Here is a 22,394-nt window from a genome sequence, read left to right as displayed (position 1 = left end):
CTTTTATCCAAAGCAGTCATGCATACAGTACATCTTACCAACTGATATAGAGAGGAACAATATTCTAATGTACCCCACTGTCCTAAAAAATACATTCATTTTAAATCACACACACAGGAAGTACCAAAGGGACAGTACAGTGAGTTGATGGTCGGTTTATTGATTGTGAATTCTCCAGAAACACATAGCCAATGGCTGGAACCCAGCACATGAGCCCCACCCCCTTCCTGAGACAGACATCCACTCCGCCTGGCCCCATTGGCTGAGGTTTGGAAGGCGGAGCTTCATAAACAGGTAGGGGGGAGGGGGCTTTGAGCTGAGCAGCCAGTCAGCTGGCAGAGGACATACCGGACGACGCCATTGGTCCAGAGAGAGCTGCTCAACCCTGCCTCTGAACCAACGGGCGGAGCCAGACATCCTGATAGACAAGCCAAATATCCAATAGAAACACAATAAATAGACTAATTTTCCCCCAACCACTCCCATAATGACAAAAGTTTCACTAGGAGAATGTTCTGACCCACACTCTAAATCACATACACAACTCGATCTATTTCCCCGTTCACTGATTGGAGGGGAAACTGTTGGAATGTTAATTTAATTTAAAAGAGGAACCTCTCCATGTTCGGCGTTTTGGCCTGTAGCTCCTGTGGCTAAACAGGGGAGATGGACAGCAACACACACACACACACACACACACACACACACACACACACACACACACACACACACACACACACACAGAGTCTATGACAGCGTATCGCCAGGAGCGGGACTAGTAGAGCTGCTGTTCTCCTGATTGGCTGCAGCGGTCCCTCTGGGCTGGACTTCGATGATGCGTGGTTTGTCGATGATGCGAGCGCCGCGTTCTCCTTTCTCCACGATGCCGATGATCCAGGCTCCACCCCCAGACCCCTGACCCTTGACCTCCGCACAGAACCGGGCCGCCTCCTCTCTGGGCAGACTTACTAGAAGGCCACCTACAGGATGAACGGGAAATAACGTAGTGTCATTTAGGAGTTACTTTTATTGTGAATAAGAATAAAATGTTCCTAAATACTTCAACATGATTATGGATAATCCTGAATGAATCGTGAATAATAATGATTGAGAAAGCTACAGAGCACAAATATCATACCTCCAAGACATGCTAACCTCTCACCATTACAATAACAGGGGAGGTTAGCATTTTATACCATACCCCCAAGACATGCTAACCTCTCACCATTACAATAACAGGGGAGGTTAGCATTTTATACCATACCCCCAAGACATGCTAACCTCTCACCATTACAATAACAGGGGAGGTTAGCATTTTATATCATACCCCTAAGACATGCTAACCTCTCACCATTACAATAACAGGGGAGGTTAGCATTTTATACCATACCCCCAAGACATGCTAACCTCTCACCATTACAATAACAGGGGAGGTTAGCATTGTATATCATACCCCCAAGACATGCTAACCTCTCACCATTACAATAACAGGGGAGGTTAGCATTTTATATCATAACCTCCAAGACATGCGAACCTCTCACCATTACAATAACAGGGGAGGTTAGCATTTTATATCATAACCCCAAGACATGCTAACCTCTCACCATTACAATAACAGGGGAGGTTAGCATTTTATATCATACCCCCAAGACATGCTAACCTCTCACCATTACAATAACAGGGGAAGTTCGCATGTCTTGGGGGTATGATATAAAATGCTAACCTCCCCTGTTATTGTAATGGTGAGAGGTTAGCATGTCTTGGGGGGTATGATATAAAATGCTAACCTCCCCTGTTATTGTAATGGTGAGAGGTTAGCATGTCTTGGGGGTATGGTATAAAATGCTAACCTCCCCTGTTATTGTAATGGTGAGAGGTTAGCATGTCTTGGGGGTATGATATAAAATGCTAACTTAAACAAAATAAGGCCAATGCGTTTCTCTGGGTTTATTTTGGACCTCAGCTTGTCGCCTGCCTTCCTGCCTTTGGGACGACTCCTATTGTTATGGCGGAGTCGTGCATCTCGTCATTATATACAGATCTCTGGTGTAAATGGAAAAAATGCACACAGCACGGAGGAGCGAAGGAGACGAGACCAAAAATACAAACACGAGAACAAGCAGACAAAACGCTCATTAAAAACTAAAAACCTAGATTCTCCATACATTTGGAATTTTGCGCAAAAACATACATTTGAATTAATCGACTTATTAAAAAAAGGTCTTAACGTTAGTTATGTATAAATACTTATATTTAAAAAAAAAAATAAAAAAAATTGGACAATTAATATAATATAGCACAACTCTGGATTTCACCCCATCTCATCATCGAACATCAAAAACGTTAAAAAGCAAAGAGGTCGATGCAACAGATCATAACTTTAAGGCTTAAAATGTTGAAGTTTTATTTCACTTTAAGTGCAGCACAAGGCAGTAGGCTACACGCGAATGTTCGTTCCATAAAGAAATTGACGGGAAAACTCCATTGCCAAAAGCGCACTGCACATGCAAGCGTGACATATAGGAAAATATCCATTAGAAATGTAGAGATCTAAAAAGATACAACAACTAGCATGAGATGCTAATATGTCTAGGATTATTATCAACTAGCATGGGTTGATAATAGGACTAGGATTATCAACAACTAGCATGGGATGCTAATATGACTAGGATTATTATCAACTAGCATGGGATGCTAATATGACTAGGATTATCAACAACTAGCATGGGATGCTAATATGACTAGGATTATTATCAACTAGCATGGGATGCTAATATGACTAGGATTATCAACAACTAGCATGGGATGCTAATATGACTAGGATTATTATCAACTAGCATGGGTTGATAATAGGACTAGGATTATCAACAACTAGCATGGGATGCTAATATGTCTAGGATTATTATCAACTAGCATGGGTTGATAATAGGACTAGGATTATCAACAACTAGCATGGGATGCTAATATGACTAAGATTATCAACAACTAGCATGGGATGCTAATATGACTAAGATTATCAACAACTAGCATGGGATGCTAATATGACTAGGATTATTATCAACTAGCATGGGATGCTAATATGACTAAGATTATCAACAACTAGCATGGGATGCTAATATGACTAGGATTATCAACAACTAGCATGGGATGCTAATATGACTAGGACTGAAGTTTGGCTACTGGACAATGAAAGAAAGTTGATTTGAAAACCAACAGAATGTGGGAGAAATAGGCTAGTGATTTCAGTGGCATATGGAAGTCTTTACAAAATAATTTTGACTAGGCTACTTTGAAGCAATGTAAGACATGCCTCATAACATGAAATAAAAAAAAAGCGTGCTTCAATTACCAGTTGAGAAATAAAAAAATAGCTATTTTTTTTTTTTTTAAATCGTGGTCATCAAAACACGCGATTGCAGTTAGAATTGTTGAGCATTGATTGGGCACGTTGATTAATGTACGTTTCGTTCCAGCAGCAACGAATGAGCCGTTTGAGGAGCTGTAGCAACAGCTCTTGCACTTTGACAGATTTTCCACTCAAATATAGGATCTGTATGTTGTGTGCTGAATAAGATAGGCTACATAACCACTAACGAAAATACGCACCAATTTAATTCCACTAAGTTATGCAAATGAACCTATAAGCATGACAAGTCAAATGTATAGGGTCCCTATACACTGACCAACACTTTGGTTCCTACCCTGTCACAATAGTTCTAACTAGAGAATAATCATTATTTTCCATGATTCCAACATTTCACTCGTGTTTTTTATCTAATTGCAATATTTGGTGAAAACTAAGGCCTAGATACTTTTGGCTACACTGTGCAACCCTTACGTGGCAGTGTAGAAATCTCAAATTAGAAACCTTTGGTTGAAGTTTGATTAAACAGTATAAAAACAGGCCTCCCAAGTGTATCGCAGTGCTAGCTGTGCCACTAGAGATTCTGGGTTCGAGCCCAGCCTCTGTCGCATCCGGCCGCGACCGGGAGGTCCATGGGGCGGCGCACAATTGGCGCAGCGTCGTCCGGGTTAGTGGGAGGGTTTGGCCTAGCAGGGATGTCCTTGTCCCATCGCTCTCTAGCGACTCCTGTGGCGGGCCGGGTGCAGTGCACGCTGACACGGTCGCCAGGTGTACGGTGTTTCCTCCGACACATTGGTGCGGCTGGATTCCGGGTTAAGTGGGGCAGTGTGTCAAGAAGCAGTGCGGCTTGGTTGGGGTCGTGTTTCGGAGGACGCACGGCTCTCGACCTTCGCCTCTCCCGAGTCCGTACGGGAGTTGCAGCGATGAGACAAGACTGTAACTACCAATACCATATTTCCCTCAGACTACACAGACCCACAAAGAAAAAGGAAAATAAATCCTATTTTGATAAACTCCAAACTTTTATTAGGTGAAATACCACTAAATACTGCCATCATAGCAGCACAATTAGTGAGAAAAGGGCAACCAGTGAAGAACAAACACCATTGTAAATCCAACCCATTATACTAACTCCTATTGACAAGACTGTAACTACTAATTGGATACCAGGAAATTTGAGAGAAAAAAGGGTAAATAAATGAATAAAAACAGTATGAAACCATCAGAATGGAGAAAGACCCAATGAAATCACTCACTAGTCATAAAGCCCCCTGGGATCACTCACTAGTCATAAAGCCCCCTGGGATCACCCACTACCCATAAAGCCCCCTGGGATCACCCACTACTCATAAAGCCCCCTGGGATCACTCACTAGTCATAAAGCCCCCTGGGATCACCCACTACTCATAAAGCCCCCTGGGATCACCCACTACCCATAAAGCCCCCTGGGATCACTCACTACCCATAAAGCCCCCTGGGATCACTCACTACCCATAAAGCCCCCTGGGATCACTCACTACCCATAAAGCCCCCTGGGATCACTCACTACCCATAAAGCCCCCTGGGATCACTCACTACCCATAAAGCCCCCTGGGATCACTCACTACCCATAAAGCCCCCTGGGATCACTCACTACCCATAAAGCCCCCTGGGATCACTCAGTACCCATAAAGCCCCCTGGGATCACTCACTACTCATAAAGCCCCCTGGGATCACTCACTACCCATAAAGCCCCCTGGGATCACTCACTACCCATAAAGCCCCTGGGATCACTCACTACCCATAAAGCCCCTGGGATCACTCACTACCCATAAAGCCCCCTGGGATCACTCACTACCCATAAAGCCCCCTGGGATCACTCACTACCCATAAAGCCCCCTGGGATCACTCACTACTCATAAAGCCCCCTGGGATCACTCACTACTCATAAAGCCCCCTGGGATCACTCACTACCCATAAAGCCCCCTGGGATCACTCACTACCCATAAAGCCCCCCGGGATCACTCACTACCCATAAAGCCCCCTGGGATCACTCACTACCCATAAAGCCCCCCGGGATCACTCACTACCCATAAAGCCCCCTGGGATCACTCACTACCCATAAAGCCCCCTGAGATCACTCACTACCCATAAAGCAAATGAAGAACTTTGATTACTGAAAAACATAAAATAACATCCAAATGTGAAACATATTGTGAGATTATATTTTGGTCATATCGGCCGGCCCTCGTCTCCTACCAGATGTCTCCGAGGAAGTCCCCCCAAGCAGGTTGAAGATGTTTCCATAGGCCTTGCTGATGGCGGCCATCTTGGCGATGATGGGGAGGTTGTGGATGACGAAGGCTACCTCAGCACGTTGCATCGTCGCTAGGTTACGGGCGTGCCCTAGCAACCCGAACCCAGTCACGTCTGTTGCAGCGTGGGCATGGAACCTGTGCATTAGGCCTGCCGCTGCGGTCGCACACAAACACACAGTGGGTCGTTTACAGACTAGCTTGTTGTGTGTGTTATGTTAATGTGTGTTGGGTTAAGTTAGTGTGTGTGTGTGTGTGTGTGTGTGTGTGTGTAATGTTTTCAACTGAAATGTGTCTTCCTCTGAATCAGAGAGGTGCGGGGGGGGATTCGAACCAGCGGCCTTCCGGTTACTGGCCCAATGAGCTTAATCGCTAGGCAACCCGTTATATTAGCGTGTGTGTTACCTGTGCGGTTGAGCGTTGCCATGGAGAACATGGCTTCCTGGTAGGCCTGCTCCACTTCCTCCTTAGAGACCACTAGCTTGATCTTATTCCACCTCTCTGGCTGCGCACACACACACACACACACACACACACACACACACACACACACACACACACACACACACACACACACCACACACACACACACACACACACACACACACACACACACACACACACACACACACACACACAAAAGAGAGAGAGGAGAGATTTACTTTTTTAATTAGACATCCTAATTTTTGGACACCACAGAGACAAAGAGACAAGGTGAAGAGACAGACAGCAGTATGGTACAGTACCTGGTCCAGCCAGACAGCAGTATGGTACAGTACCTGGTCCAGCCAGACAGCAGTATGGTACAGTACCTGGTCCAGCCAGACAGCAGTATAGTACAGTACCTGGTCCAGCCAGACAGCAGTATGGTACAGTACCTGGTCCAGCCAGACAGCAGTATGGTACAGTACCTGGTCCAGCCAGACAGCAGTATGGTACAGTACCTGGTCCAGCCACTGGTGAGCGTTGACAGCAACCTGGGTTCCTAGAGGTTTGGTCAGCACCAACACGTCCCCCGGTACTGCACTGTCTGGCCTACACACACACACACACACACACACACACACACACACACACACACACACACACACACAGTAAGATACGAGGAAACGCCATTAGAATTGATCCTGTTTGGCCCGACTCTCTAACATCAAGGCTACCAACAAGAACTGATAACGCCCCGAACAGAACACCCCAATAACGCCCCGATAACGCCCCGATAACGCCCTGATCCCAGTCTGAACAGAACACCCTGATAACACCCCGATAACACCCTGATAACACCCTGATAACACCCTGATAACACCCTGAACATAACACCCTGATAACACCCTGATAACACCCTGATAACACCCTGAACATAACACCCTGATAACACCCTGATAACACCCTGAACATAACACCCTGATAACACCCTGAACATAACACCCTGATAACACCCTGATAACACCCTGATAACACCCTGATAACACCCTGATAACACCCCGATAACACCCCGATAACACCCCGATAACACCCCGATAACACCCCGATAACACCCCGATAACACCCCGATAACACCCTGATAACACCCTGATAACACCCTGATAACACCCTGATAACACCCTGATAACACCCTGAACATAACACCCTGATAACACCCTGATAACACCCTGATAACACCCTGATAACACCCTGATAACACCCTGATAACACCCTGATAACACCCTGATAACACCCTGATAACGCCCTGATAACACCCTGATAACGCCCTGATAACACCCTGATAACACCCTGATAACACCCTGATAACACCCTGAACATAACACCCTGATAACACCCTGATAACACCCTGATAACACCCTGATAACACCCTGATAACACCCTGATAACACCCTGATAACACCCTGATAACACCCTGATAACACCCTGATAACACCCTGATAACACCCTGATAACACCCTGATAACACCCTGATAACACCCTGATAACACCCTGATAACACCCTGAACATAACACCCTGATAACACCCTGATAACACCCTGAACATAACACCCTGATAACACCCTGATAACACCCTGATAACACCCTGATAACACCCTGAACATAACACCCTGATAACACCCTGATAACACCCTGATAACACCCTGATAACACCCTGATAACGCCCTGATAACACCCTGAACATAACACCCTGATAACACCCTGATAACACCCTGATAACACCCTGAACATAACACCCTGATAACACCCTGATAACACCCTGATAACACCCTGAACATAACACCCTGAACATAACACCCTGAACATAACACCCTGAACATAACACCCTGAACATAACACCCTGATAACACCCTGATAACACCCTGATAACACCCTGAACATAACACCCTGAACATAACACCCTGATAACACCCTGAACATAACACCCTGATAACACCCTGATAACACCCTGATAACACCCTGAACATAACACCCTGATAACACCCTGATAACACCCTGATAACACCCTGATAACACCCTGATAACACCCTGATAACACCCTGATAACACCCTGATCATAACACCCTGATAACACCCTGATAACACCCTGATAACACCCTGATAACGCCCTGATAACGCCCTGATAACACCCTGAACATAACACCCTGATAACACCCTGATAACACCCTGATAACACCCTGATAACACCCTGATAACACCCTGATAACACCCTGATAACACCCTGATAACACCCTGATAACACCCTGATAACACCCTGATAACACCCTGATAACGCCCTGATAACGCCCTGATAACACCCTGAACATAACACCCTGATAACGCCCTGATAACACCCTGATAACACCCTGATAACACCCTGATAACACCCTGATAACACCCTGATAACACCCTGATAACACCCTGATCATAACACCCTGATAACACCCTGATAACACCCTGATAACACCCTGATAACGCCCTGATAACGCCCTGATAACACCCTGAACATAACACCCTGATAACACCCTGATAACACCCTGATAACACCCTGATAACACCCTGATAACACCCTGATAACACCCTGATAACACCCTGATAACACCCTGATAACACCCTGATAACACCCTGATAACACCCTGATAACGCCCTGATAACGCCCTGATAACACCCTGAACATAACACCCTGATAACGCCCTGATAACACCCTGATAACACCCTGATAACACCCTGATAACACCCTGATAACACCCTGATAACACCCTGATAACACCCTGATAACACCCTGATAACACCCTGATAACACCCTGAACATAACGCCCTGATAACACCCTGATAACACCCTGATAACACCCTGATAACACCCCAATAACACCCTGATAACACCCTGATAACACCCTGATAACACCCTGATAACACCCTGATAACACCCTGATAACACCCTGAACATAACACCCTGATAACACCCTGATAACGCCCCGATAACGCCCCGATCCCAGTCTGAACAGAACACCCTGATAACACCCCGAACAGAACGCCCCGATAACGCCCCGATAACGCCCCGATAACACCCCGATAACACCCCGAACAGACCACTCCCTCTCTTACATGATGAACTCGTTGGGTTGGCAGACGACCGAGGCCACGCCGCCTATGATGATCCAGGGGTTGACCACCGTCTGGCCGCCCGTCACCGAAGTCCCGCCCTCCTCCGCCGCATCACGGAACCCACGGATCATCAGAGGCATCACACGCTCACGATCCTGCGCACACACACACACACACACACACACACACACACACACACACACACACACACACACACACACACACACACGTTTCATCACGGCCAACTGGCTTCCCGTTGTGCCTAGTCAGTGTAACTGGCATAACTCCAGGGACACACAGCAGTGCTCCAGAGAGGTGGCGGCACGTGGAAGTCCGTCTAAAGTCTGATATTTGTAGATTAGTGGGTTAATGAATTAACAGCTCGTTGTTCTGAAGCCCCACCAGTCACCCACAGCATCAGGTTCAAAACGCATTTTACATTTACTTCATTTAGCAGACGCTCTTATCCAGAGAGACTTACAAATTGGTGCATTCACCTTATGATATCTTATTGGTCACCTACACACATTCAGCAGATGCCATTGGTCACCTATTCATTCAGCAGATGCCATTGGTCACCTACACATTCAGCAGATGCCATTGGTCACCTACACATTCAGCAGATGCCATTGGTCACCTACACATTCAGCAGATGCCATTGGTCACCTACACATTCAGCAGATGCCATTGGTCACCTACACATTCAGCAGATGCCATTGGTCACCTACACATTCAGCAGATGCTATTGGTCACCTACACATTCAGCAGATGCCATTGGTCACCTACACATTCAGCAGATGCCATTGGTCACCTACACATTCAGCAGATGCCATTGGTCACCTACACATTCAGCAGATGCCATTGGTCACCTACACATTCAGCAGATGCTATTGGTCACCTACACATTCAGCAGATGCCATTGGTCACCTACACATTCAGCAGATGCCATTGGTCACCTACACATTCAGCAGATGCCATTGGTCACCACATTATTGGGCACAGACAACAGCACAAAGGGCAGGAAGGTGGAGACAACAATTAGGGTTGCAAAGGGTCGGAAACTTCCCGGTAAATTTCCGGAATCTTTCCATGGGAAGTTAAGCCCTGGAATTTGGGGAACTTTGCTTAAAGTCATAAAAAAAAAAAAAAGTTCGCTTATAACAGTGACATTTTTTTGTGGGATAAACATATGGCAATTCTAGGTTTTGTGGCATATTTTGGTTAAACTATCCCCAATTCAATGGAATTGCAAACCTCTGCATGCACAGTGCATTCTTCCATCACATGTACAGCTGATTCTGGGGCGGCAGGTAGCCTAGTGGTTAGAGCGTTGCTGGGTCGAATCCCCGAGCTGACAAGGTAAAAATGTGTCGTTCTGCCCCTGAACAAGGCAGTTAACCCACTGTTCCCCTGTAGGCTGCCATTGTAAATAAGAATTTGTTCTTAACCGACTTGCCTAGTTAAGGTTAAATAAATCAAAATGTAATTCTCAAGATCTTGCACACCAATGAGATGCTATTGAACCCACTACACTGTCTGAGCCAAGGACTACATACTTTCTGGTAAGTTTTGATTACAATATTGGGTGGGGTGAATATATTTTATATGACCTACATGATTTGTTGTTAACTAGTAAATAGTGGCCTACAACAAAGTGTGTTTAAATCATTTCTAACGTGTTAACAATTTCTTCTAGCCAGTTTCTGCTACCATGTGGGTTTTAGCTTGCTAACTGAGGAGTGTTAATTCACCTGTTTCCATACATGTTTCATTTTAAAACATTCTTACAAAAGTAGTTTAATCTAACTGCTTAACTATTTATCTGCACATTGAATTGTATTTGTTGATTTTTATTTAAACTCATTTCTTTCTAATCTTCACAGGAAAATGCCACGGGCACTATCTGACGTGTGGAGACATTCCACAGGAAAATGCCACGGGCACTATCTGACGTGTGGAGACATTTCACAGGAAAATGCCACGGGCACTATCTGACGTGTGGAGACATTCCACTGCAGCTAATGTAGAAGGACAAGCTGTGTACATGTGCAAATACGGTGACAAATCATATGTGAAGAATGCAACAAAGATGCAGAATCATCTGGCCAAGTGCATAAAGTTCCCTCAGCGCTCACAACAAGCAACCTCTGACAAAACTCCCTCTACTTCTATTGGAGGTGAAATGATGAATCAGACACCTTATCGATAGCAACAGCTCACGGTCCTCCTGGAATCAGAAGTTTTTTTTACATTACATTTTAGTCATTTAGCAGACGCTCTTATCCAGAGCGACTTACAGTAGTGAATACATTTCATACATTTTTATTTTTTTCCCGTACTGGTCCCCCGTGGGAATCGAACCCACAACCCTGGCGTTGCAAACACCATGCTCTACCAACTGAGCCACACGGGACCAATGGAGAAACGTAGTCAGAGAAATGCTGATGAATGTCTTGCTCGAGCTGCGTATGCAACTGGTTCACCTCTGATGCTCACAGGCAATGTGTATTGGAAGAGATTTCTGAATGTTCTTCACCCAGCATACACCCCTCCAACCAGACATGCTTTATCTACTCATTTGCTGGATGCAGAGTTCAACAGAGTTCAAGTGAAGGTCAAGCAAATCATAGAGAAAGCAGACTGCATTGCAATCATCTCTGATGGGTGGTCGAATGTTTGTGGGCAAGGAATAATTAACTACATCATCTCCACCCCTCAACCTGTATTCTACAAGAGCACAGACACACCGGTCTCTACACTGCAGATGAGCTGAAGGCAGTCATCAATGACCTTGGACCACAGAAGGTATTTGCACTGGTGACAGACAATGCTGCGAACATGAAGGCTGCTTGGTCTAAAGTGGAGGAGTCCTACCCTCACATCACACCCATTGGCTGTGCTGCTCATGCATTGAATCTGCTCCTCAAGGACATCATGGCACTGAAAACAATGAATACACTCTACAAGAGAGCCAAGGAAATGGTTAGGTATGTGAAGGGTCATCAAGTTATAGCAGCAATCTACCTCACCAAGCAAGATGAGAAGAACAAGAGCACCACATTGAAGCTGCCCTCAACACCCGTTGGGGTGGTGTTGTCATCATGTTTGACAGTCTCCTGGAGGGGAAGGAGTCTCTCCAAGAAATGGCCGTATCACAGTCTGCCGATATGGACAGCCCCATCAAGACGAACCTCCTGGATGATGTATTTTGGGAGAGCGTGGTAAGCAGCCTGAAACTCCTGAAACCTATAGCAGTAGCCATTGCACGGATTGAGGGAGACAATGCCATCCTGTCTGATGTTCAGACTCTGCTTGCAGATGTAAGCGAAGAAATCCGTACTGCCCTGCCCACTTCACTGTTGCTCCAAGCAGAGGAAACTGCAGTTCTGAAATACATCGAAAATCGCAAAGACTTCTGCCTGAAGCCCATACACGCCGCAGCGTACATGTTGGACCCCAAGTATGCTGGCAAGAGCATCCTGTCTGGTGCAGAGATCAACAAGGCCTATGGTGTCATCACTACCGTGTCTCGCCACCTTGGCCTGGATGAGGGCAAAGTTCTTGGCAGTCTGGTGAAGTACACTTCCAAGCAAGGGCTTTGGGATGGAGATACAATATGGCAGTCATGCCAACATAGAGTGGCAAGAAAAAGTATGTGAACCCTTTGGAATTACCTGGATTTCTGCATAAATTGGTCATAAAATTTGATCTGATCATCATTTAGGTCACAACAGACAAACACAGTCTGCTAAAACTAATAACACACAAATTATTGTATTTTTCTTGTCTATATTGAATACATTATTTAAACATTCACAGTGTAGGTTGGAAAAAGTATGTGAACCCCTAGGCTAATGACTTCTCCAAAAGCTAATTGGAGTCAGGAATCAGCTAACCTGGAGTCCAATCAATGAGACGAGATTGGAGATATTGGTTAGAGCTGCCCTGCCCTATAAAAAACACTCACAAAATGTGAGTTTGCTATTCACATGAAGCATTGCCTGATGTAAACCATGCCTCGAACAAGATAGATCGCAGAAGACCTAAGATTAACAATTGTTGACCTGCATAAAGCTGGAAAAGGTTACAAAAGTATTTCTAAAAGCCTTGACGTTCATCAGTCAACAGTAAGATACATTGTCTATAAACGGAGAAAGTTCAACACTGTTGCTACTCTCCCTAGGAATGTCTGTCCTGCAAACCAAGTCTAGATTTAACCTTAGCCTGCAGCTTTGATATGTGCTGAGAGAAGGACAGTGTACCGTCTAGCCATACTCCCAAGTACTTGTATGAGGTGACTACCTCCAGCTCTAAACCTTCAGAGGTAGTAATCATACCTGTGGGAAGAGGGGCATTCTTCTTACCAAACCACATGACCTTTGATTTGGAGGTGTTCAGAACAAGGTTAAGGGCAGAGAAAGCTTGTTGGACACTAAGAAATCTTTGTTTTAGAGCGTTTAACACAAAATCCGGGGAGGGGCCAGCTGAGTATAAGACTATCATCCGCATATAAATGGATGAGAGAGAGCTTCCTACTGCCTGAGCTGTTGTTGTTGATGTAAATTGAGAAGAGTGTGGGGCCTAGGACCGAGCCTTGGGGTACTCCCTTGGTGACAGGCAGTGGCTGAGACAACAGATTTTCTGACTTTATACACTGCACTCTTTGAGAGAGGTAGTTAGCAAACCAGGCCAAAAACCCCTCAGAGACACCAATACTCCTTAGCCGGCCCACAAGAATGGAATGGTCTACCGTATCAAAAGCTTTGGCCAAGTCAATAGCAGCACAATATTGTTTAGAATCAAGGACAATGGTGACATCATTGAGGACCTTTAAGGTTGCAGTGACACATCCATAACCTGAAACCAGATTGCAGACCAGAGAGAATACTATAGACATCAAGAAAGCCAGTCAGTTGATTATTGACAAGTTTTTCCAACACTTTTGATAAACAGGGCAAAATAGAAATAGGTATATAACAGTTAGGATCAGCTTGATCTCCCCCTTTAAATAAAGGATGAACCGTGGCTGCCTTCCAAGCAATGGGAACCTCCCCAGAGAGGAGAGACAGGTTAAACAGGTCAGAGATAGGGCTTGGCGATGATAGGGGCAGTAACCTTAAAGAAGAAAGGGTATAAACCATCTGACCCAGATTGTTTTTTTGCGGTCAAGTTTAAGGACCTCCTTTAGCACCTCGGACTCAGTGACCGCCTGCAGGGAGAAACTTTGTAGCGGGGCAGGGGAAAAAGAGGGAGCATCAGGGATAGTCGCGTTAGAAGGGAGATGAGGCATGGCTGAGTCAAATAGTAATCCTGACTTAATGAAGTGGTGATTAAATAGCTCAGCCATGTGCTTCTTGTCAGTAACAACCACATCATCGACTTTAATAAGGGACATGGGCAGCTGTGAGGAGGAGGGTTTATTCTCCAGGTCTTTAACCGTTTTCCAGAACTTCTTGGGGTTAGACCCACAGAGAGAGAACGGCTCCTTAAAGTAACTTTGGCCTTCCGGATAGCTTGAGTGCACTTATTTCTCATTTGCCTGAATGAGAGCCAGCCAGCCTGAGTTTGCGTGTGTCGAGCCATTCGCCAAATTGAATTATTGAGGTGTAGTAACACTGCCAGATCACGGTCGAACCAGGGGCTGAACCTGATTTTTAATTCTCATTTCCTTTATGGGGGCGTGTTTGTTAACAATACCACTGAAAATACCAAAAAAGAAGGTCCAAGTGTCTTCGACAACCAAGCTGATTCTATACCATTTAACAGAGGGGATCAAGCTGATTCTATACCATTTAACAGAGGGGATCAAGCTGATTCTATACCATTTAACAGAGGGGATCAAGCTGATTCTATACCATTTAACAGAGGGGATCAAGCTGATTCTATACCATTTAACAGAGGGGATCAAGCTGATTCTATACCATTTAACAGAGGGGATCAAGCTGATTCTATACCATTTAACAGAGGGGATCAAGCTGATTCTATACCATTTAACAGAGGGGATCAAGCTGATTCTATACCATTTAACAGAGGGGATCAAGCTGATTCTATACCATTTAACAGAGGGGATCAAGCTGATTCTATACCATTTAACAGAGGGGATCAAGCTGATTCTATACCAATTTACAGAGGCCAGGTCATGAAGGAAGGCTTGCTCATTAAAGTTTTTTATCAAGCGTCTGACAAATCAGGACAGATCGTTTCACTGATCAGCCATTTCGAACACAGACTATAAAAGTGATCACTAAGGACATGACAGAAAACACCAGACTGATACCTATCAGGATTATTTATGAGGATAACATCAAGGAGAGTAGCCTTTTCTGGGTGTTTGGAGTCAGACCTTGTGGGATTGGTAATAATCTGAGAAAGATTTAGGGAGTCCCATTGCTTTAGGACTTGGTCAGGTGGTTTAAGCATGTCCCAGTTTAGGTCACCTAGCAGGACAAATTCAGACTTAGTGTAAGAGGCCAGGAGAGAGAGCTTAGGGCAGGTAGGGTACAGGCCGGTGCAGATGGAGGACGATAGCACCCAGCAACAAAGAGCTATTTTGAAAGTTTAATACTTAAAACCAGCAAATCAAATTGTTCGGGGACAGACTTGGTGGAGACAACCGAGCACTGAAGGTGATCCTTGGTAAAGATTGACACTCCACCACCTTTGGAATATCTGTCTTGATGAAAAAGGTTATAACCAGAAAGGTTGGAAGAACCATAACTCCAACTCATGACGTTACTAACCTGCATGAATCCGCAGGTAGCTAACCAACCAAGTTCATTGTTACCTAGCTAACATTAGGCTATAACTAGCCAAGCAAATGGCTCTGAGATACAAATAATAAGATCATACACGAACGTTAGCTAGCTAATGTTAGCTGGCTCGCTAACAGTACACTTTAACTTGAAATAAACTTTGTCAAAATAAGAAACGTGTAATATCTAAAAATGTAGCTAGCTAGACTATCATGGATGGACGTGTCTCCTGCCACGGATGCCATGGTTGCCCATAGTTTGAGGATGTAATCCGGAGACAGGGGTTTTCTCCATCTCCTTAGCTATCATACTCAAATTCCACTGATTTCAAAACTCGGTCGTACAGAAAGTGGAGAGCAACACTTATGCAGTTCTACTACGCAATACATATTTTAATTATTTAAAGCCACGTTAGACAGAATTACCTAGACATACTGACCAGCTCAAATACAGAAGCGTGCTATATGGCAGACCAATCCAAACTCATCTCTCGGCATGTCCAGCCCACTAATTATCTCAGCCAATCATGGCTAGCGAGAAGGTTGCTGACTTTCACTGTGGCTAAACCAACCAGGCTCGTAATTTAACAATTTTATTCATATTTACAGATGGCATACAAGTTTGTTATTAAGGCACATGAAAGCTCACATTCGAGAAAGCATTTCTGCCAAAAAACACATTTTGATTTGTTTTTTAAGTTTACGTTCAAACGGCTCTTAAACCCGCGACATACGCCTAGTTTCCTTAAAACGGGTCACAATTTTAGGTAATAAACTTCTAGTGTTAACGTGCAGAAAACCCAGGCTTTTACGAGAGCAGAAATCAGTGAAACAGATATCAGAGCATAAGTCAGAATTGGGGCTAGCAACAGTAGATGGGCCAGGGTGTACATGCACATTTCCAGATATCATCAGCAGTAATACAATCAGGGCCCGGCAGAGGACAGGGAGAGTTCTGCAGTGCTGATTTATGACATCTGAATGTGAATCATATGGCAACAACATCATATAGCACAACAATACCTACCTGCTCAGACATCTTCTGGCTGACACTCAGTAGCATCAGCATGTTGTCACACTCTGTGATGCCCATAGCATAGAGATCACTGAGGACATTCGCACACGCTATCCTTCCCTGGGGGGGGGGAGCGAGAGAGAGAGAGAGCGAGAGATATGTGGGGAAGGAGAGAGAGAGAGCGAGAGATATGTGGGGAAGGAGAGAGAGAGACATGGGGAAGGAGAGAGAGAGATGTGGGGAAGGAGAGAGAGAGATGTGGGGAAGGAGAGAGAGAGATGTGGGGAAGGAGAGAGAGAGATGTGTGGAAGGAGAGAGAGAGATGTGTGGAAGGAGAGAGAGAGATGTGTGGAAGGAGAGAGAGAGATGGTAGAGAGATGTGGGGAAGGAGAGAGAGAGAGATGGTAGAGAGATGTGGGGAAGGAGAGAGAGAGAGATGGTAGAGAGATGTGGGGAAGGAGAGAGAGAGAGAGAGATGGTAGAGAGATGTGGGGAAGGAGAGAGAGAGAGAGAGAGATGGTAGAGAGATGTGGGGAAGGAGAGAGAGAGAGAGATGGTAGAGAGATGTGGGGAAGGAGAGAGAGAGAGAGAGATGGTAGAGAGATATGGGGAAGGAGAGAGAGAGATGTGGGGAAGGAGAGAGAGAGAGATGGTAGAGAGATGTGGGGAAGGAGAGAGAGAGAGAGAGAGATGGTAGAGAGATGTGGGGAAGGAGAGAGAGAGAGAGAGATGGTAGAGAGATGTGGGGAAGGAGAGAGAGAGAGAGAGATGGTAGAGAGATATGGGGAAGGAGAGAGAGAGAGATGGTAGAGAGATATGGGGAAGGAGAGAGAGAGAGATGGTAGAGAGATATGGGGAAGGAGAGAGAGAGAGATGGTAGAGAGATATGGGGAAGGAGAGAGAGAGAGATGGTAGAGAGATATGGGGAAGGAGAGAGAGAGATGGTAGAGAGATATGGGGAAGGAGAGAGAGAGATGGTAGAGAGATATGGGGAAGGAGAGAGGGAGAGAGAGAGATGGTAGAGAGATATGGGGAAGGAGAGAGGGAGAGAGAGAGAGAGATGGTAGAGAGATATGGGGAAGGAGAGAGGGAGAGAGAGAGATGGTAGAGAGATATGGGGAAGGAGAGAGGGAGAGAGAGAGAGAGATGGTAGAGAGATATGGGGAAGGAGAGAGGGAGAGAGAGAGAGAGATGGTGGAGATATGGGGAAGGAGAGAGAGGGAGAGAGAGAGAGAGATGGTGGAGATATGGGGAAGGAGAGAGAGGGAGAGAGAGAGAGAGATGGTGGAGATATGGGGAAGGAGAGAGAGGGAGAGAGAGAGATGGTGGAGATATGGGGAAGGAGAGAGAGGGAGAGAGATGGTAGAGAGATATGGGGAAGGAGAGAGAGAGAGATGGTAGAGAGATATGGGGAAGGAGAGAGAGAGAGATGGTAGAGAGATATGGGGAAGGAGAGAGAGAGAGAGAGATGGTAGAGAGATATGGGGAAGGAGAGAGAGAGAGATGGAGATATGGGGAAGGAGAGAGGGAGAGAGAGAGAGATGGAGATATGGGGAAGGAGAGAGAGGGAGAGAGAGAGAGAGATGGTGGAGATATGGGGAAGGAGAGAGAGGAGAGAGAGAGAGAGAGAGAGAGAGATGGTGGAGATATGGGGAAGGAGAGAGAGGGAGAGAGAGAGAGAGAGAGATGGTGGAGATATGGGGAAGGAGAGAGAGGGAGAGAGAGAGAGAGATGGTGGAGATATGGGGAAGGAGAGAGAGGGAGAGAGAGAGAGAGATGGTGGAGATATGGGGAAGGAGAGAGAGGGAGAGAGAGATGGTGGAGATATGGGGAAGGAGAGAGAGGGAGAGAGAGAGGGATGGTGGAGATATGTGGGGAACGAGAGAGAGACATACAATCTCATAAGGGATGGGTCACCAACTGACGATTTGACAAGAAAATGAAATGTAAATTACTCATACAGATACAAGTTGGGGCATAAAGCATAAATCCTGCTCTAAGAAATGTTAGGAGAGGTTACAATGGAGGTCAGGGGTTAAAGGTCAGGTGTCAGAACTCACCATCATGTAGGGGTCATCCACCAGAGGGTAGAAGAAGTCTGTAGTTTGGACCAATGAGAGGCCTCCATGTCGCAGAGGGACCACACAGGAATCCATGCCTATACCTTCACACACACACACCACACACACACTTTAACCATATTCATGCTACCATGGTATGCAATGATTGACTGATTGATTTATGAACGGGGATGAAAGTAAGGAAAGGAATTCCACAAATGTACTTTTAACAAGGCACACCTGTTAATTGAAATGCATTCCAGGTGACTACCTTGTGAAGCTGGTTGAGAGAATGCCAAGACTGTGCAAAGCTGTCATCAAGGTAAAGGGTGGCTACTTTGAAGAATCTCAAATATAAAATAGTTTTTTTTGGTTACTACTACTGTTATTTCATAGATTCGATGTCATCACTATTATTCTACAATGTAGAAAATAGTAAAAATAAATCTGGGATGAGTAGGTGTGTCCAACCTTTTGACTGGTACTGTAGGTCGCAAGTGGATGAACATGAGTGGGTAGCCTAATGTTGCAACCTGGTCTCAAAGCATTATATTATTCTGTATGTAAAGGGGCGGCAGGTAGCCTAGTGGTTAGAGTGTTGGGCCAGTAAGCGAAAGGTTTCTGGATTGAATCCCCGAGCTGACAAGGTAAAAATCTGTTGTTCCGTCTCACTGAACAAGGCAGTTAACCCACTGTTCCCCTGGGTAGTCCGTCATTGTACATGAGAATTTGTTCTTAACCGACTTGCCTAGTTAAATAAAAGGTTAAATAAAACAAATGTAAATCCGAGACACTCTATTTAGTGTGATAAGTAACCAAACCAAACGTAAGGCAAAAATGAAAGTATGGTGGTTGGCAGCCCAAAGGTTGCTAGACGTTCTCGTTATACGCCCACATCAACATCGAATCGCATCATGGACAACTTTAGCTACTTTGCATGTTAGCTAACCCTTCCACTAACCCTTTAACGTAACCCTAAGCGAGCTAGCTAATGTTAGCCAACTAGCTAGATTTTGTAACATATTGTAAATTTTGCAAAACATAGCACAAATTGGAATTTGTAACATATCTTACGAAATGGGTCTAGGGCAGTGTTTCTTAATCCTGATCCTGGGGACACAAAAGGGTTTTAGCTGTTGCCTTAGTGCTAAACCTGATTCAAATCATCAAAGCTTGATGATGAGTTAATCATTTGAATTAGTATGTAGTAGTACTACTAGTACTACTGTGTAGTGCCAAGGCAAACACGAAACATGCACAGGACCAGGATTAAGAACCACTGGTCTAGGCCATCCACAAACTAACACATACCATACGAAACGTAACATATCATACTAAAATGGAGTGTCTCGGATTTACGTGCAGAATAATACGAAATGATCTGAGACCAAGTTGAGTAAAGGAGCCCTTTGAAGTGACTGATAAAAATATATTAAAAAAAAAAAAAAAAATCATGACTGGTTGTTTATGCCACAATAAAAACGTAATACATTGTCAAAGTTAAATGAAATGTTTATGAATAGGTCCACAGAGATCCTATTGAATTAATAATAGGGGTTCTATATGTAATTCTATGATAAGGCCCATAATTTCAGGGAGGTCCAGTACCGGGTAGAAATAAAATGTTCACCCCTGTTTATTATAAAACACCGTGGACCTAACCATCGTTATTGATTTACTAACAGCAGTTAGCCAACATGATGAGTAAGACACCATGAACAGTCAGCTATTTGGCCTCGCAGCAGAGATGCTAAGAGATAAGAGGCACCAGCTCCTTAACTTCAGCTAGCATTATACTGCTAGTTGGCTACAGAAAAGGGACTTGTTTGTTAGCTAGCTTATAATGGCTACATTGCTAACTTAGCCACGACATTAGTTAGCTAAATCAGCTTATGTTAGTTTGCTAATAATAATAATAATAATAATAATAAAAACAAGTTAGCTACATTAAAAATAACTTGTCAAGTTTACTTGAAAACGAATATAATTTAGCTAGTTATGCTAACAAGCTAGCTACCTAGTTGTTAGCTAAAGAGCCCTACCTAGTCGGGGACCAGCGGAGGTGTTGTTGGGAGTAAGTTGTCCGAAATCGGTGCCTTGGTCCACAGTTTCCCCCGGCCGGTGAGGCTCCAGTCCCGCCAGGAGTTTGAGCAGAGCCTCCTGGGGGACCTTACACCCTCATCCTTTCATATCCGAGAAGCCCGTCAGGCGGAAGCCGGAGTCCAGGCCATGCTCTTCGGGATGGAAAGGCTTGTAGCCCGGGGGGAAACATGCCTCTGTCCCCGCTGAAACATCAGCCGGTGGGGTTGGGGGAGAGGTAGTTGACATTGCTGGGTAAATTAGCGGTCTGTTTTTGGAGGATAGTTCGACTAGTTCAGATCCCAGCAACACAGAAGAGAGGAAGGAAAGTGTGTGTGTGTGTAATGAACAGATACAAAGATGATAAATATACTGACAAGATACATGTATCTCCGTCCCACCAATGGGAGTCGTTGTCCACATATCGTCACGGAGGGCTGTCCCATCCTTTCTCTGGATTGGTGGAAACATGTCATTATTGGATGGTATTTATGTGGAATAGTTTATTTTTTATTTCATTTCTTTGGAATCCCTCTGACTGTTATGTTTATGTTTTGCATGTTACTGTTAAAATAAAATACAAAAAAAAAAAAAAAGTCATTATTTTAATCCTATTTTGAATATTTTGTTTCGGGTTGTTGACGTCACCGCCTGTATTTAATGGTCAGACCAGCCTCAGTGCATGAATATGCATAGCCATCTCATGAATATGCATAGCCATCTCGATTCAACGTCGCTTGGGTTGTCACGTGTCCTAGTTATTTCAGTTCAAGAGTAACAGCTTTTGCATTACGAAACTTATATTCGGTCAAATAAATCTCACTTAGTTAATAAGCGAATAATTGTTTTATTGTTGACCAAATTCGACACTCTCATTGACCTCTATACAAAAAGTCCTTGCTTGGTTGTTGAGCGAGACAGATTTTCCGCCGAGTTGGCCTCTCGTCCTCTTCCTCTCTGGTTGATATGAATGGACAGAGTGACGATCAGGAAGAGGCGTCCTCTGCGTAGTGACATCACTGACACACACACACACACACACACACACACACACACACACTGCGTTCAAGACAACTGGGAACTCGGAACCCTTAGACATCAAATCAAATGTTATTGGTCACATGGTTTAGCAGATGTTATTGCGACCGTAACGAAATGCTTGTTCTTCTAGCTCCGACAGTGCAGCAATATCTAACAGGTAATATCTAACAATTCCACAACAAAAACCTAATACACACAAATCTAAGTAAAGGAATGGAATTAG

General features: G+C 44.7%; 1 protein-coding gene and 1 non-coding gene across 2 annotated transcripts; both read right to left on the bottom strand.

Moving 5' to 3' along the window:
- Positions 1 to 139: 139 nt before the first annotated feature.
- sephs3 (selenophosphate synthetase 3) lies at positions 140 to 21,501 on the bottom strand. Its single transcript, XM_014147586.3, has 8 exons — positions 21,094 to 21,501; positions 19,052 to 19,155; positions 17,004 to 17,111; positions 9,226 to 9,380; positions 6,603 to 6,693; positions 6,064 to 6,163; positions 5,603 to 5,815; positions 140 to 980 (listed from the first exon to the last, which is right to left on the bottom strand). The coding sequence occupies exons 1-8, from the start codon at positions 21,377 to 21,379 to the stop codon at positions 748 to 750; spliced, it is 1,290 nt and encodes a 429-aa protein (XP_014003061.3). The 5' UTR covers positions 21,380 to 21,501; the 3' UTR covers positions 140 to 747.
- On the bottom strand, positions 11,565 to 11,640 carry trnaa-ugc (transfer RNA alanine (anticodon UGC)). The gene has a single exon. It is a non-coding gene; the product is annotated as a tRNA-Ala (tRNA).
- Positions 21,502 to 22,394: the final 893 nt, after the last annotated feature.

Source organism: Salmo salar, chromosome 15, assembly GCF_965601325.2.
Source record: "Salmo salar chromosome 15, fSalSal1, whole genome shotgun sequence".
NCBI lineage: Eukaryota > Metazoa > Chordata > Actinopteri > Salmoniformes > Salmonidae > Salmo > Salmo salar.
Note: the sequence above shows the minus strand (reverse complement) of the source record. Positions and strands in the feature narration are given on the sequence as shown.